The sequence below is a fragment of the Mycteria americana genome, chromosome 3 (assembly GCF_035582795.1).
Source record: "Mycteria americana isolate JAX WOST 10 ecotype Jacksonville Zoo and Gardens chromosome 3, USCA_MyAme_1.0, whole genome shotgun sequence".
In the NCBI taxonomy this organism is placed as follows: Eukaryota; Metazoa; Chordata; class Aves; order Ciconiiformes; family Ciconiidae; genus Mycteria; species Mycteria americana.
In genome coordinates, this window is record NC_134367.1 from 129,820,429 (window position 1) to 129,837,607 (window position 17,179).

Genomic DNA, 17,179 nt, shown 5'->3' on the forward strand with positions numbered 1-17,179 from the left:
CATTTTAGAGTAGTAAGAAATCAGCACCAAGGGCAATGCTGCTGCTGCTGCTAGTGTTATAAGTGCCAAATAAATGCAGAGTGCTTCTCAATGACAAGTGCAAGAACATCTACTTATTTCAGTTATATTCTTTTTCTAAATAACCAGATAAATGTGCTGTCTCCGCATTTTAGCATCCACTGTAAGCAGGGTTCTGCAGTTTCAGTGCATCTATATTCTGCTGCCCTCACATCAGGGTATTGTTTCTATACTGACCACTGCCCACCTGGTTGGCTACATGAAGGTCATGAGAGTGGAAATTAATGACTAATGAGGTCATGCAGCCAGCCAACAATGAAGCAGTAATACAAGATTCAGAAGGTCTAGTGGTATGGCTGAGATTATTCTTCAGTTATTTTGATGAAAACGCAGTAAAAAGCACATCATAATTGTGCTTTTTCTTAGTAAAGGAGCTTCACAGACTCCAGCTTTATATGCATCTATAAACACAAAAAATGGAGGTGGTTGACAAGGCACTTTATAAAGATTTCAGAGTGTTGGGTCTCAGATTGATTTGTGCTAAGGAGGGGGGAAATTGTTAAACTACTGTTCGTGAGAAATAAGCAGTTTCCAAACAAATCTAAAGAATCATAAATTATTGAGGTGATCCCTTTTCCAGCCAACAGCTGTTCACTGTATTAAACTGTATTTTCGCTATGAATTCATAAAGGGCAAACAAGTAACAGCGCCTGTAGGTTAGGCTACTTTACCTTTGCCATTAGGAGCCTTTGCAGTTGTTTTAATTTTGGATAGGCAAATTTTGTGTTAGGAAGAATTTTAGCAAAAAAATCTCAGACTAAAGATCACATTTTAATCTTTTTTAAAAAATAAATTTTAATAAATTGTGCTTTATTTACCTTAATCAGAACATTTTTACTACCATGTGATTAATGTTTAGTTCATCCAGGATTTGGAGCAGGTGTTTGAAATCTGGCAGAATAGCCACATAGGCTATTCCAGCACTTCTGAAAAGTTACTGAAAGGCTTCATGGATTTTATGGCAGGTGCAGACTCAAGACTTCCTCTTTATTCTTCCCAGCCTCCATGGCTCTAGAAATAAGAACCAAGAGTAGAGTGACTTTTTTTCCATTCCTTCTTATTCCTTTAATTGAAGGAAACAGCGTATGGGCTGTAGGGGTAAACTGGGGAAAGTGTTTGAATTGGAATAAAGTAAAAAAAGAAGGAAAGAATTGGCACGAGGAGCTACCAGTGACGAACTGGAGATGAGAGTGCAGAGGATAGAAATGGAAACAACAGTGTTGCAAAACTACACCAGACTTTTCCTGGTTGAAGAGAAGGTTCTCTCGGAAACAGACAGGTCCAGAATATCTGATTTTCACTGACCAAAGTCAGTGCTTCGTCTCCTACCAGTGGTTGAAATGAATGGAGGACAAGGGTAACATTTGGGTCAAAGTTTTCTAAAACTGCTGGGGAATCATCAAAATTTTCTAAAACTGTTGGGGAATTGTCAAAGTTGATATGTTCACATGTCTGTGTTCCTGTAAAATAACCAATTTAACCCAGTCTCTACAAACACCTTTTCAGAAGTTAAGATCAGAGAATTGCGACCCTCCAAACTCGCATTAAATTGGTGTTCAGTCCAAAGGACTGTGTTGGTATAGCTCGTATCAGTATATATCAGATTTTTGCCTCACAGAGCCTTGAATAACTAGGACTTTGAGGCTGAAGATATGCTTTGTTGAGAGAAAACTGTCTGTGCCGAGAGTCACTTACAAGGCCTTTTCACAAGTCATCACTAATTGTATTCTTTGTTTTCTGCACTGACAACTTGAAATTTGAAAAATCTGGAGAAGTGTTGAGTGATTAAAGCTATGACTATGGTCACGGGAGGTGATGCTGATAAAAAGTCCTCTTAAAGCCAGATGAAAGGGTCTCAAGCTGAGTATTCCAAACTAACATTTTCTCAGTCTCTTATTTTTCCATACGAAAACTCGGAATGAGGCCATCTAATCTGAAAACGCGTTTTGATGATAAACTCAATAATAGTTTTGGGCTGCTCAGTTGCTGTGGTGGTCCTTATAGAGAGCTGAAGGGAACAGGATCATTAAATCATGCAGCATATCTCTGTCAAAAACTTACCAAGCTCCCACTTGAAAGTAATGAGGTGTCCTGGGACTGTAAGGCTTTCTCAGGACCTCGGCGCTGTCATGGAGAGGAAGCTGGCTCCAGCTGCTGATTTTGTATGCATTCACATTTGATGTGTCCTTTGACCAGCCCTAGCTCTAGGTATCTTGTACAGCTACCATAGTGAAGAGAATACTAGTTAATAATCACATCTCCTCTTATGCTAAACCAGTAAAACTTTTTTGACCTTGTCTAATGGTGGACTCTCCACTCCTCATCTTAGATACTCCTTTGTCCCAGCTATGGTTGGTTTACTTGAGAAGGTCTGGTCAGAAGCACACGCAGTGTTTCAGCTTGGACCGTGCCCTCGCTAGTGAGTGCCTTCTGCACTGACTTTTGTAATGCCAGGTCAGCCTGGGGATCGGGGAGCACAGCTGCAGAGGGATCACTTCCAGCCAGTGCTGTAGATGCCAGCGATCCTATGGCAGGGGGATGTAGTATGCGATCAAGTTAGAAAAAAACCCTTGCACAAAAAACCACATTAAGGTTTTGTGACTTCTAGCACTAGTCTTTCCTTACCTCTGCTAGCTAGTCATTACTACTCGTATGGGCAGCTGATGTCAGTATCCTCAGTAGTTAGAAATAAAATGCAAGGTTTATATGTATTATATAAGCAGTAATTAATTATATATACATTAAAAATATCGTCATTTTGTTTTAAGTCGTTGTGAAAGATTAAACTGCCACAATGTTCTTTGTTTTTATAATGGATGTTTTGCCTGATGAGTGTGGAATCCTAACAGATACAGAGGCTGGAGTAACCACTTTGGGTTTGCTATAGTGGTTTGTACAGGCAGGGGAGCCAGTGGTGATATCCTGAATTATGAATGTCGTCTTTTCCAAAGAACATTTGAGATATTTCATAGAAATTCTGATGCATTTGTACAAAGGTGACCAAGAAACAAAGAGTTTGTGCTGTTTGACATTATCAACGACCCTCTTGGTGTAGACAAAAAAAAAAGCATGATAGCAGTCTTTTCTAAAGTGCTGGGCAATGACCAAAAATGAGTTGGTTAATCAAATAAAGGCATGTTCTAGTTTTCATGGTTTGCATGACAAGCACGTGATGTATTTTAAATAGCTATAGATGCATTTATGTATATAGCAGGAGACAGCTGGCAACATCAATGAAGCATGCAAATCAGATCAAATGAACAGTGCATTAAAAAAAAGATTTAACTACCTTTTTAAGGAACATCATTGAAAAATTACAATTAGTATTAAAATTAATTGGATTTTAAAACTTATCTGTGGGTTATAATCCCTTGATGTTTCTTTTTTCTAGTGAAACCCTTTGAATTCCCAGAAGATAAAGATAAAAATGATTATTAGAGGATTTATCTGTATGTGATATAGAAAAATGTAAAAAATCAAAATGGAAAGCAACTGTTGCAAGTACCAGAAAATTATGCTATTAATTTAAGTGTCATCAGAGCACAAAAGATCACATTTCAGGACTGTGTGAAAATTATTAAAATACTGGAAATAATAGTACTTAAGATGAAGATATTATACTCTAAGATGTGGTTAAGTGACTGACACTATTATATCACTTCAGGTATTATAAAAGTAACAAAATGCTTTTAAAGATAATAAGCGTTACATTTTGAGATTGGCAGTATTCACACTTTTCTGCTTAAGTGCTTTCCTACTTTAATATTTAATAACAGCAGGAAAAAATGTAGCATTTTATTTCTAAGCTACACCATTTCTTTCTAAAATATGTATGCATAAAATATAAAAACTTTCTACATATAAAAATCGTGTTTCTTCACCTGAGAATGTTCATCTAATTTGCTTATTTTTGTCCAGGTGAGAAAGGAAGAACATAATTACTAAAGGTTAAAAGAAATCATTCCATATGTATTTTGTGTTATTTATAGAAAATTACCTCTTTAAGAACCAAACATTTAATTTGCTTTTTCTTTTTGACCCCAAGAACTTGTTCCCAGGCCAAAAGAGATCTGAAATCTGGCCCTTGTTACATCTTTTTTGTTTCTCAAAACGTACTTTATTGTCTCTTTATCCGGGTTGAAGAAGTCTTGCCAGTTCTCCCCTATCCTTCCTGCTTTTTACTCGTGCATTTAATTGTTCAGTTGTGTTCTGTGTCAACGATTTCAAAATCTCCTTTGGTGCTCCCAAATGCTTCCTCTTTTTCTACTCTTGAGTTCCCCGCTACCAAACAATTTGAGAAAGCGAGTTATGCAGGAAGAGTCCGTCTCCAAAAGCCTTCTCCCCACCCTTGATCTCCCTTCACAAACTGTCTAGTTTGTTCTTGACAAGAAGTCTACTTGGTTCTTGACACCTTCCCTTTTTTCCTGCCGTAGCTTCATCTCTCCCCACCAAACGGCTCCTTGTTCTCCCGCTGTTCATGACACTTCCCAGTTCCTCCCCTGGTTCCCTCCGAGGTCAGGCTCAAAACCCCTGTGGGGTGTTACCCCGAATGGAACTCGTCTCTTTCCCCCTCCTGCATTCTTCACCTCCTTTCGGTTCCCTAAATTCATGATTTGTACCCTCGAGGCATCTGCGTTTGGAAAGGTGTCAACGTGACTGCCGACTGTTTTCTCAACTTGAAGAAGTCTTTCCCCGTAGAAATAGTTACTTCTTTTGTGCTCACCAGTGATTTTCAAAAGACTTCTTTTGCATTGCTGTTCTGTATATTGTCCTGTATAATGAAAGATTTTTCTGATTCCATCTAATCCACTCTCAAATATTGAAATCCCCTGAGTGTAATCCTCTGATGATTAGATGGTTTCTCCTTCTCTTACCGTATTTACATGGCTTGAAATCTATTGTTAAGTACCCATTTTTATACTGCTTAATTTTGAGATAATTATGACATTGTTAGGCTATATTTCTTAGAGTCTTTAAAAAATAAATAAGCTGCTTTAGTTAGGTGGGTATTTCTGTGTATTTATATTTGGTACCACTGCTGTGGGGCTCAGCTGAAGTAGAGACAAATTATCAGAATGTTGGAAGTTTAGTAGTAGATAATGATGGTTTTTACTTCAATGTTACAGGAGTTTGTTACAAGTTACACTGCAAATTGATAGTTGTTACCAGTTTTCAGAAAAGTTTTCTGAAAAAGGAGCATGAAACACTATCCAAGCCAGGTATGATGTACGTATATCACAACACATTCAACCTACCAGGAGTAGCGTACTTCTTTGTCCTCAGGATACAGCTATTCTTTACTCGTGTTGTTTCAGCTAAAAACCTGTGAGGTTCAACATTTCATGCTACCATGATACGATTGGATACATACTAGATTTTAATGCTTCTTAAATTACCTACAGTTTGGTTTTTTAAATATTCTATATGGCTGGAGGTGGAAACTATAGGAAATTTGTTTCAATTTCTTCTTTTCTTAGAACTCCTTAATAGACATTTATAATCAGTTCCTGGCGGCGTTAGAATCACTGAAAGAATTCTGGGATGCCATGGATGAAATTGATGGGAAGACGTGGGTGCTTGAGCCAGAAAATCCCACACGGAGTGCTACCACAAGAAGAATTGCAATAGGTATGGAAAGATTTGAAGGAATACAGTGGGTTTGAGAAGTAAAACTTGGGCTGCTGCTTTGCTTTGCTTATCTAATCAGGTGGTGCTTGTTAGAGTTAGGAAATGAGCAAGACACAACTCTCTTACTTCACGTATTAAAAAAAATAACCTCCCAGAATACTGAACCGCTTTGGAAAATTAATTACAACTTTATGGTGTTACATAAAATGAAAGTTTCTGCAGGAAATCCCTGTGTATTTGTAAATTATGAACATGTAACTGTCAAAAACTGAGGACTGGCATGGTAACTCTAGAAAAATCAGTCTTTATAAAAAATCAGCTTAGATGAAGCCCTTATTTCATTCGCAAATTCCAGATTTTTTAACAGACTATTACTTTAGATTGATCCTGTCCTGGAAGAGTGAAAGGAATATTAGAGCGCAGTCAAAAGGCAGAAAAGGCAGTTAAAAGAGGCAGGTGGAAAGGACAAAGACAGAAGAGAAGAGAGGAAATGAGAGCCTTACAGTGCTAACCATCTGAAAAAGTACCTTAATTCATATGCTGATGCCTGGCATTTTAAGGTCTTAATATATATAGGATAAGGAGTCTTGTAATTGCAAAGGAGAAACTTGCTGCTGTCAGAGGTTAGAAATACGCAGGGCCGGGGGGGAGGGGGGGGGATGTTATCTTTGAAAGAAGAGTTCTGATTTTTAGCTTAAATCCAAAATATCAATAGCGTGTTGTAGAAAGCTGGGAACGTACAACGGACCAAAGTAGACCTAAGTTGTCCTCGAAACCTGCGGAAAGTCTGATTGCCTGCAGAGTGAAGAAGGAGCGGAGCTAGTGGGGTGCTGAGGCTGCTCAGCGGAGGCTGCTGGGGGCGGAGGGAGGGACAGAAAAAGTTCGGCAACCGGCTAAAATGACATGGGTCGGACAACACTTCTTCTTTTGTGCGCGCAGTCAGGGTGGCTTTAGCTTGGTTCTGCTGTGCTTTGACACAGAGCAATGAAAAGGAAAGAAAAGCCTCAAAAAGCACCTCGCGTTCGATGAGCGGAGGGCAGTACGAGGCTTTGAGCCCTTTGTTGTCGGTCACAGACGATCTTCAGTTATGACTAAACTTTCATTTCATTCATTCCAGTTTCTTCCAGGAGGGTAAGCCTACCGTACCCCTTAATTACAACAAACGTTGGCTTTCACCTGTTTTTATTTAGAAGAGAATTCGTTGTGAGGTTTTTAGCCTGGATCCAGAATGTTTTTGAGCTGCTTACCCCTCATGAACAGCAGACCTTGCGAGGATGATGGGGTACCTTGTAAAAGAAAAATATTTGCGATTTCAAAAATATGCTATTGTTCGCTCAGTCCAGGATTATGCTGTGGAGGGGGCTGACTTTTACTGCTTAGTATTGTCTTTGTGCATCTCTCTTTGACTGTAAAGGATGAGGAGGAATTAATAACAATTACTCTACTACCTTTAAAATTTCACTAAGATTTCAAGTGGATTATGTCACCTAGCTTGAGTTTGATCATTCAGAAATAAGTGTTAAGACTGGTCTATAAGAAATAAATGCAAGACTGGCAGTTTTATTTCATCAGTTGCTATTTTTAATTACACTCCATTGACATTTAGATATTGAATATATACTGATATTTTGTACAATTAATTTGGATACCTACCAACTTTTTTATTATTTGTAGTAATGAAAACCAGCCTGAATTAACCAATTTAAAACTGCTTTTAAAAAAAGGTTAAGGTTTCCATTTTCAAATACCCGACCGCAACGAAAAGCTTCCCCTATGACTTATTTGCTTTCTCATTGTAGGGAACAATGTCTCCGTGAACATAGAGGTAGATCCTCGGCATCCAAACATGCTCCCCGAGTGTTATTTTCTTGGCGCAGATCATGGTAAGGCAGCAGACGTACCCCGTTTGTTTCTCTTCTAGAATCTGCTCTCTGGTGAGCAGACACCAGTGTAAGCTATGTCAGGCTCCTGGGGTAAACTTCACTTGAGCAGAGCCAGGAATTAAGCTGAATATGCGTGTAGGAGTTGCACCCAGCAGACGCTGGGGTTTTTAACAGCCGAAAGTCATAGTATGCTGTTTTGCTCTGTGAGTGACACTTTTTTCCAGTGCTTTCCTAGCACACTTTAGAGGGAACCCTGTGTCCTACAGACGATTACCCAATCGTCTTTACGTTTTAATACGATTTTCTTTTTAAAAAAATTTTTTAAATTTACTACATATGCCCTAATAGTGTTTGGAAATATTTAAGTAAGTCTTTTACTCTGTGTCCCACAGCTTTTTACCAACGTTCTAAGGTAATTACGATCATGTCTTCAACAGTATGATATTTTAAATATTAGCGTAATGAATTCCCCAAACTAAAAACCAAGAGTTTTTAGTTTGGGGACTACCATTGACTTACCTTAAATAATTAAAAAACCCCAACCCATGCCTTCCCCTTCAGTGCTGAAATGAGAGGGTAAATTGGGTGGGGGAGCGAAGGGGATCCTAAAGATGATGTAATTATTTATGTACATTGTTTGCAGTGGTTAACCCTTTGAGAATTAAGCTGAACAACAATATGCATTCATGGTAAGCATCTTTAATAATCTAGGGTTGAAACTGAAATGGTATTTGCCATTCCTAGCGTTGACTTTTTTCTCCTTCTCTCCCACCCGCAGGGATCCAGAAATCAGTTTATTACAAAACTTGAAAGACCTCTTAGAAATTGATTTTCCATCTCGTGCTGTGTTAGAAAAAAGTGTAAGTTGCTTTTTGCTAATGATCAGTTGTTACTTCTCAATAAGTAAAATTTAAATGGTCACTTTATAACTGCTAGCAAAAAGAAGAGACTTAGAAGAGAGGTAATTGGATTAATATATTGTCATAAGGACTTCTGAACTTCAAGCAACAATTGTCAGAGCTTGTTAACCTTTGATTAGAGGTGCACACTTTCCTGCGGCCTTCATAGCAGTAAGGCGATTAATAACAGGCTTCGCTATTAAAAGGGAAAGAGGAAGTTCCAGAGTAGCTAATGAGATGTGGAAAATCCAAACATTCTGTTATGGATGTTGATGACTTAAGTTCTAATTAGGTAGAGCTGCTTAGAGGGGACAAGAGGCCATCCAAATACTGGTGCATTTCAAACAAACTTGGAATTAATTTTTGACGATGCTGTAGCACTGGATTACTAGCTTTGCTTTCACTCGTGAAAGTTTTAAATTAATATCTGACTGTGAGGTCTTGTGTCTGATGTCCAAATGTAATGACAAATCATTGTGTTTAATACAAAAGAAACAGTGAGGTCCAAGAGTATGAAAACGCTTGTCAAACTAGACGTAGTTCAGTGAGAGGATAAAATATAACCTGGCACAGTCTTGTACATCTGGCAACTGATCTCACTCTTTATACCATAATGGTGTAAACGGGTATATTGAAGGCAAAAATATTGTGTAATTCTAAGTAACAAGAAACGCAAAAGCATTTCCAAATCAATGAACGTGTTTTCTGTGTTGCCAGCCCTGTTTCTTCCTTGCAGTTGTACTGTGTGCTAAAACATGTTGTGTTTTAAGGATTTTGCTAAGGACTGTGGAATCTGCTATGCCTATCGACTCGATGGCGCTCCTCCAGATCAAGTGTGCGACGATCCCCGATGTGGACAACCTTTCCACTGGGCTTGCCTGTATGAGGTAAAGTCATTAATGGGATAAACTTGCTCATTAACTCACAGATTCTAGAAAATAAGCATTGCCCACTTCAGTTTCAGATGAATCAAAATCCTTTAAGGAGTGCTCCAACAGTCACTGTGCTTCCTCTTGTCTTCTAGCCCACAATTCATAAAAAATAAGCTCCCTGTGGAAGGCAACCTGCCTCGTGTTGCGGTTGTAACATGTCAGCTCTTGATCAAATGAACTCTGTTTGGGAAAACCCCTGGTAATAGCTTGTTCTTAAATCTGATATGAAACAAACGTGAATTTTAATCTATTTGTGTTGCAGTGGCTACAAGGTCTTCCTTCCAGCAGACAGAGTTTTAATGTCATCTTTGGTGACTGTCCATATTGTAATAAGGTAAGGAAATCTAATGGAAATGAGTGATTGAACTCAGTAGTGTGTGGTAGCTTAGATAAAGGCAAAGCTGTAACAAAGTCGGTTGTAAAACAGAATTTGTGGCTATCTTCCCTTTACCCGCTGGAATAAAGAGAGGAAAACTTTAAATTCCCATGCATTTAATCCATCCATATTTAACTAAAGGTTTTCTGAAGCAGTATAAAGATGGCTACACACCAGTTATCAACATACTAGCATTAGAATCATTAAATATCACACCACATTGTATTTCATGATACTTTTTTTATGTTGCTGTAGCAAAGGTCCAGTTTAAAAAAAGAATCCCAACATTTGTAACACAGAACAGCCTTGTACAAATAGTTTAGTGCATACGTAACTATTGAGTGCAGGTTTGGAAAGTTTAAGTGAACTTGTCTTTAAAGGATATGTATTAACAGTATTATTTAAAAAAAACTTTTCCAAGCCACTGACACTGAAATCTTCAACGAAGAAACTCTGAGAAAAAACTGCGTGATGGGAACACCGCTGCACTTACGCTGAAGACACTGGAACAGCAACATCAAAGAAAATACAAGGAAAGTGATATTAGTAGCAGAAGTACAAGTATAGCTATACTGTAGGGGTACGTTTCGTCAGTGAATGCAATCCTAAATAGAACGGATATAGAAGGACTAGTCATGGCAGGACCGGTTTCTTGCAGTGATACCGGATGCTCTGTAGTTAAGAGTTGGTCGTGTTTCTTTTTGGATTCCGAGAATACTGCTTGGGGGTCAAACGGTGGTAATTCTCTTGTGGTGTCTTTCTGCAGGAAAAAAAAAGTTATAATGAACTTAATGTTGAATAAGTGAGATGTGAATCGGAAATACAAAGATGCCATTTAGGTATTTCAGTTATCCTAGAGAAAGCAATACACTTCTTACAAAGTCTTAACTCTGGAGTTTGCGGGTATAAGTATACTGGATATTAAGTGGGTAACATCAGGTGTGATTAAGCACCTTCTAAAGAGACATACTCTATATTTATTACAGAAGTCAACAGCTGAAATTCTTCTCTAACTTGTTTCCAAAAAATGTTAATATATTAAGTCTTTACAGTGTTCCTGCTAATAAAGTTTTAGCCTGGAAACCCTAGACATTACTCTGAAGTTTGATTTGCCATTTTTATTTGCATAAGTTCTTGCATTTCCTAGTGAAGCTAAAGTTCTGGTATATCATAGAGAGCATAAATCTGCTCGTAGTGCGGGGTTTGTTCTAGCTGGCTAGGGTGGTGGTTGGGGTTTGTTAGGTCTCCAGAAGCAATGTCATCCTTAGCTTACCTTCTTGATCTCTGTCTCTGAAAGGAATTCCCAAACACTATGGTTCTGTTTCTCACATGTCTAAGACTTGACCATATTTTCCACTGTCCCTCGGAAAAATTTCCACCTTTGGTTTCCTTTCCGTGATCTCATTCACAATGCGTGTTATTTTTAGCAATACATCCCACTTGATTTCAACCCTAGCAATATAGTTTTCTTGGTGAAAATTCATAACCTAAATTGTATTCCTCTAATAGAAATTTCCTGTCTTCCTGATGTATTCCTCTTTCGAATTAGTGACAGACAGTGTCTGTTTCTCTTCTTTTAATGAAATACAGGCCCCATCTAATAGAAACATAATAGTATGTCCAACTTAAAGGCAGCTCATATGTGTTTTTTCTTCTCTGCTTTTTGTTGTTTCTGTATTCTTTTCTAGCTGTTACTTCCTTGTTCTCTTTTTCCCAGTTTGTCAGCTGTCCTGTTTCTCACAAGTGTCCTGCCCTTCTTGTCCTACTCCTCTCAGTCAGGTGCTCCCCTTTCAGCATAGAAATGTTTCTCAGTTTAATTTCTACCTAAACTGTAACTGCTCTCCAGCAGCATCTTACGAAGCAGCCCCACTCGTTCTTTCATTGTCCCAGCTACGTGATGTTTTTCTGAATGTACTTCCCCAAAAGATAAAGCAGGGAGAAAGAGAACTTTCCCTCCACATTCTGTATTCAGACCTTTAACTGCACCGTCTATTAATGGCAACAGGGCAGCCATCCCATCCATGTTAGAGTGAGGGGCCCGCAGTTAACTACTCCAGGCAGTTGCCTAACCGAAGTGTTTGGAATTGCTCTCTGGAGAATGCTTGGCAGCCTCTCGCCCCTCTTGTTCCTGCATGAACCATTGTTTCTTTTCCCCCTTTCTGCCTTAAGAATCCTCCTGAATTTTCATAACCTCAGTACTCTAAAATTTCCTGTATAGCTTTCTCCTAAATTATGTGAAAGGAATTAAGAGGAAGCCTGCAAAATGAAACTCATACAATCCTGCCTTTTTTTCCTTCTCCAGTTTCTCATTTGAATATCTTAAATGTTATCCGACATCCATTTTAACTCTCCCCTATTATGCATAATACTCAGTGAGTACCACAGAACTGCTCTACATAGATGCAGCACTAGTAATCATATTGGAACAGCGGCTTTTCCTTTAGAAAGACTAAATCACAACACAAATATATCTAAATACTAGACCAGTGATTACTCCCATGTCTGTAAAAATTTACTTTGCCTTCCTCCCACAAAAAGGAGGGAAACACAAATCCCCTAGTTACTCTCCACTGTCAAGATCTACAATCCATACTGTGCCCTTGCTGTTCAAGTAAACGGGAAGTTACACCAGCTCTTTCCTTTTTCCATGGCATGTTGGAAGCCTAAATGTGGCTCTCTTTCTCTACCTACTTCTTTCTTAGGACTACGGTAGCTTTTGTACAAAACACACAGGAAGGAGGAGATTTGGGGGAGAGATTTGCTACCTTTTTTTGCTACTACTTTTTAAATTTTACATTTGAGGACTAGGAAGCAGCACTGGAATATCTTCATATTAAAAAAAACATATCTGTTACTTGGAGTCGCTGTTGTGTCAGGACTCCAGAGACTTTTCAGAATCTGTCTACCTTGCTATCAGCCAAAACATCTCCAAAAATTGTTCTGCTCACCACTTTACTGCCTGATGCTGTCAGGTACAGCTGTGCATTTTCTGCTTCACTCTCCTAGCTTGTACCGGAGTCTCCAGGCAGTGATCAGCAGACTGCTTGAAGCAAAGAATTTTGGATTAATAATAAAGCTATCTTTAAAGTTGTATTTTTGTGCTTATTAGAAATTGTCCTCATTTAACAAGTTATTTTTCTATATGAAAGAAACAAACAGGGTAGAATCTCTTTGTTAAAATATACGTAAACTCCATAGAAAAGGAGCACAGTATGGTTACTAAGATGCACTTTAGTCTGCATTATTTTTACTAAAACCTTGATGATTTTTTCATCAATTTTTTCATGTACAGTTGAAGAGTAAGACTGAATACATTCATTCAACTCTTTTGTGCAGTAATTACCGATAATATTTGAGGTGAGCTAGTTGACAACTAAAATCCTCAGATTAAAAAGTCAGAATTTCAGAACTTAAGAGTGCAATGAAGTTTTCCACTACATAGAAAAGGAAACTACCAAGGTAAGTTTCTCCCAAGAAAACAACAGGGCCCACAAAGGGAGATTGTCATTTCCCAACGCTTTTATCTGCAGGCTGGTGCACTGCTTTACTACCAAACTGTAGAAAAAACTGGAGTGGTAGTTTGCTAACAGTGTGACCAAGCAACGACACACAAACTTTTAGTGTTTGTGATGGTGCGGGGTTTTTTTAAACTCTCATTTTTAGAAAAGCTGATCTTTCTTTCGCAAGGTGCCATGACTCTTCTAAGGTAACACCAAAAGCCTCACCTTTTGCGGGTAGTCAGGCTCCTGAATCATAGTGTAAAATTTAGTTGGCCTCTCTTCAGCCTGGAATTGCCGGCGTGTTACCCGAGCATGGGGCCTGCTTAGGCAGTTGTAGCCTTCCTCTTTCACCTTGTTTTGCTTCTGTTGCCCTGGTTTCGGTGAAGGCTTCAGTAAGTGAACCTGTTGATGTACAGATAGTACTTCTGTATGCTGAAAAGAATTCAGTAACATTCAAAATTATCACAGGTACCGTTCCAATACTTGGACCTGCCACGTTTGAGACAGGTAAGGATAGTGCCCTGTTTGCACTTACTCCCTGGGCTTACGAGAAATACCGAGTTTTATGTTTGGAAAATAAATACAAGCTGATAAGCATATGCCGACTTCTGGAGTTTAGGACATAGCTCCTGGCTTTTTTCAAGCACTTTTCTTCCTTGCCCACCCCAAAAGGTGGACACTGAGCTAACAGAGCAGAAGAACTCCCAGGAGATACCATGCCTTACCGTAGTGCCCAACTCTCACCTGCTGAGGCTCTGTTTGGTGAAGCAGCCTGTTTAATTTACTGGGCTTTTCTTCACCTTGGAGGTGTTTGCCTGTTACCCCAGTACAGGCTTTGTTTTGACAGATGCATTCTTCACCTTCCATCTTTTTTTGCTTCTGCTGAACTGGTTTTGGCATAGGCTTTGGTAAGCAAACCTGTTGATGTACAGTGAACAATTCTGTATAGTAAAAAAGAGAGGAGGTATTTCAAAGAGAAAAATGTTCTATCTTCAGTACCAAGAACACAGAATGAGAGTAAGCTTTCATCTGTCTCGAAAGAATTGTTTTCAGCATTTTAATTATCAATAAATGTCGTCTTCAAACAGTACAAAGTTAGAGCTATGCTGTATTTGGGAAGTATGCTATAAAATAAACTTGAGTTGTACATTTCAAAACATTCACTAACAACCTTTATTGGGAATGATGCCAGTAAGTCACTCTGTTTCATTAACAAGTAGAGCTGAATGCATTTCGTATCACTGGACTGAGTCAAATGCAAAGCTCTCTAACGTAAGATAATCACTACGTCTTCTGACTCGGGTAATCTAATTTAAGTCTTACATTCTTCTAAAATGTAAATGGGGAATACATGGTGAATAGTTGCATGAGTTCATGCAAGTTTTTTCCAGTGCTGCTCTAAGCACTAAGTATCAGATGATGTCTGTTTTTGGCTTTTGTAACTCGGAAGACAAATGTAGCCAAAACACAGGCTGTATGCCACATGCCTTTGGTACTTCTGGCACACTAATAACTCTGTAACTGTAATGTTTGCATATGGTCCTCTATGCAGCAGCTGTATCTGAATGTAGCAGCTAAAAAAGAAATAATGGGCTTTTTTTTTATACTGCAAATTAAATACATACAGGAGATAGAAACTGCACAACCTAAATACCGTTGAAAGTGCCAGTGGGCACTTCATGTGTTCTTTAATCCAAAACACCTTTTAAGTAGATAAACCATAGTTCTGCTCTCTGAAAATTATTAATGTTTCGAAACATAAAGGTGTATCTGTTCTGAATAACAACTCAAGCTACTTTCAAACAGTCCACCTCAGGACACAACACTGCAGATGGCCCTGAGAAACGGAGTTACACAGGTGAGGCTCGGTGCCACGCTGACAGTTATCTGAATGCAGGGGCCCAAGCTGTTTTCTCTGCATCACGCAAGAACTGCTCATCTCGTTGACAGCTAACTCTGGTATCTTCACAATGCATACATACCTTACATGACGACATCACTTTCAAAACAGGACTTACAGCACTTGTGAAAATATTTATTTTAGGCCTAAAATTTACCATATTCCACACTAATAAAAACTACAGGTTGGTATTGATGTAATTATTTTTTAATACGAAATCTACAAAATCTAGCAAGTAGTAAGCTGGCCTTACCATACTTCCTTTGGCCCTAAAGCTAGCACTTTCCCTGTAGGTGAAAAAGCTGAAAATATTTATCCAGGGCCAAAAACTGCTAAACAAATTTGAGAATTAACGCAATTCATATTTTCCAATATTCACCTATATTTGGTATGCAATTGAAACAGAACCAGGATGCGGCCACTGTTATGCCTTTTATGTCACCTCGAGATTCGATTCTTGTACTACACAGGGAGCTGCATCTTAAAATTCATGTTCTGGAGCAATTCCTCTTCACATCATCTTCAAGGAGCTAGTGTTACAGGATCCCCTTATTGGTACTTACAGGTGTTTACTGGTCTTCAGAAGGGAATTAGCCCAAGATCACCTCTTTCCTGCATACCAAACTGGTACAGGTGGAATCAGACAGGTCATCTGGAGTCAGATTCTGCTCATAAGCAAGAAGTGAGGAGACAGTGGATTGTTTGTAGTGGCTCCCACTATTCTTAGGTTGCCTCTTTAATGGGAGAAGTGTTTGGTGAATAAAAGGAGAGGTGGAAAGGGAATGTAGAGGGCCGAGATGAAAAGAGTCAGACCTAGGATAACTACAGACAGTGCCGTGAAGAGATGCAGGGGGAAGTGCCTGCCTGTCATCGAACACTTTGTCAGGACTGTAGCACCAAAGTGCACCAGGTCTTGAATATCCTCTACAGCCAACAACCACAGATTGAAAAATCGCATTTTCTGAAAACAGCGAGAGATTTAGAGAAAGTTCAGTTATCTGCTCTCTCTACTTGTATTTAAGTGCTCCTCAAGTCCTTCGAATAACCCTAGAAATTTCCTTTCTGCAGCTGTTTTGCAGTGAATGTTACAGGAAACTTGCACATGTAAACTGCAGAACTGGCTGAAGAAACATACTCAGGTAAAAAATAGGTGATCATTGGAGCAGCACTAGCATTCTTACTGTTCCAAGAAGCAAGACACTCAACATGAAAAATTTCCCTGAAAAAGTGGTGATAGGCACCAAGGTGTAGTAATATGCAGACACTCTCTCTGATCTTGGTCTTGGCCATCAAAACCAATTCTGCTTAGTCCTACAGCACACAAGTGGTGATAACTGACACTCCTCATTCATGGATTTTTCAGTGGGGTTGTGAACTTGCAAACAGCAAGTGCTACAGCAGCTTTTACAGCCTGGAAGTTCAGGATCATCTTTTATGCCAGTATACTGTCAAGTCTTAGGCCAGGCAATAGGAAGAAAATAGATTTACTATTCGATACCTGACTCTAAGAAATCAAAGACTCCTGTGACCCAGAGATCCAACCGGATCGGCTGGAGATCATTTAACAGCTACCTGGTATTTCAAGGAAGTTCAGAAAACAGTACAAACTTAAAAAAAGCAGCTTCTCAAATTAGTGAGGACGAAGTGGTCACCATCATAGGCAAGAGAAATCCTGTCACTGAAATAGCTTTTGGTTTTGTTAAAAGGAAAAAAAGTGATAAAACCAGAAAAGTCAATAAAATTGCTAAAATAAGTATCTGTAATTACCAAGATCAAAACCCAGTGCCTTTTCATTAAACATGAACTTTTGTTCTGCCTTCCATAATACGTAAATAGTGCTGACAATTGGTTTGTGAGGCACTTGCTACAATAAAATGTAATTGTATCATGAGAGAAAGGTGACAATCAGGAGATCATGAAAAAATTACATATTCTCACTGGTGGTTAATTAGCCATGCAAAACCCCCTCAAACAGATATTCTC

At 38.8% G+C, this 17,179-nt stretch overlaps 2 protein-coding genes across 7 annotated transcripts in view; one reads left to right on the top strand and one right to left on the bottom strand.

Moving 5' to 3' along the window:
- FANCL (FA complementation group L) overlaps positions 1 to 10,884 on the top strand; it is a 32,292-nt gene extending 21,408 nt beyond the window's left edge. For both annotated transcript variants that reach the window (XM_075496981.1, XM_075496982.1), the window contains exons 8-14: positions 5,556 to 5,706; positions 7,506 to 7,589; positions 8,233 to 8,278; positions 8,368 to 8,449; positions 9,259 to 9,375; positions 9,683 to 9,754; positions 10,218 to 10,884. In XM_075496981.1, the coding sequence (XP_075353096.1) occupies positions 5,556 to 5,706; positions 7,506 to 7,589; positions 8,233 to 8,278; positions 8,368 to 8,449; positions 9,259 to 9,375; positions 9,683 to 9,754; positions 10,218 to 10,253 (588 nt within the window). In that variant the 3' untranslated portion in view covers positions 10,254 to 10,884. The remainder of the gene's footprint in view (positions 1 to 5,555; positions 5,707 to 7,505; positions 7,590 to 8,232; positions 8,279 to 8,367; positions 8,450 to 9,258; positions 9,376 to 9,682; positions 9,755 to 10,217) is intronic.
- VRK2 (VRK serine/threonine kinase 2) overlaps positions 10,314 to 17,179 on the bottom strand; it is a 46,611-nt gene continuing 39,745 nt past the window's right edge. For 2 of the 5 annotated variants that reach the window (XM_075496980.1, XM_075496978.1), the window contains 3 exons: positions 14,041 to 14,214; positions 13,522 to 13,698; positions 10,314 to 10,556 (listed from right to left, as the gene is read on the bottom strand). In XM_075496980.1, coding sequence (XP_075353095.1) covers positions 10,314 to 10,556; positions 13,522 to 13,698; positions 14,041 to 14,214 — 594 coding nt within the window. Of the gene's footprint in view, positions 10,557 to 12,744; positions 12,837 to 13,521; positions 13,699 to 14,021; positions 14,215 to 17,179 lie in introns of those variants that run through there. The other 3 variants (XM_075496979.1, XR_012774953.1, XR_012774954.1) reach the window with 3 other exon arrangements.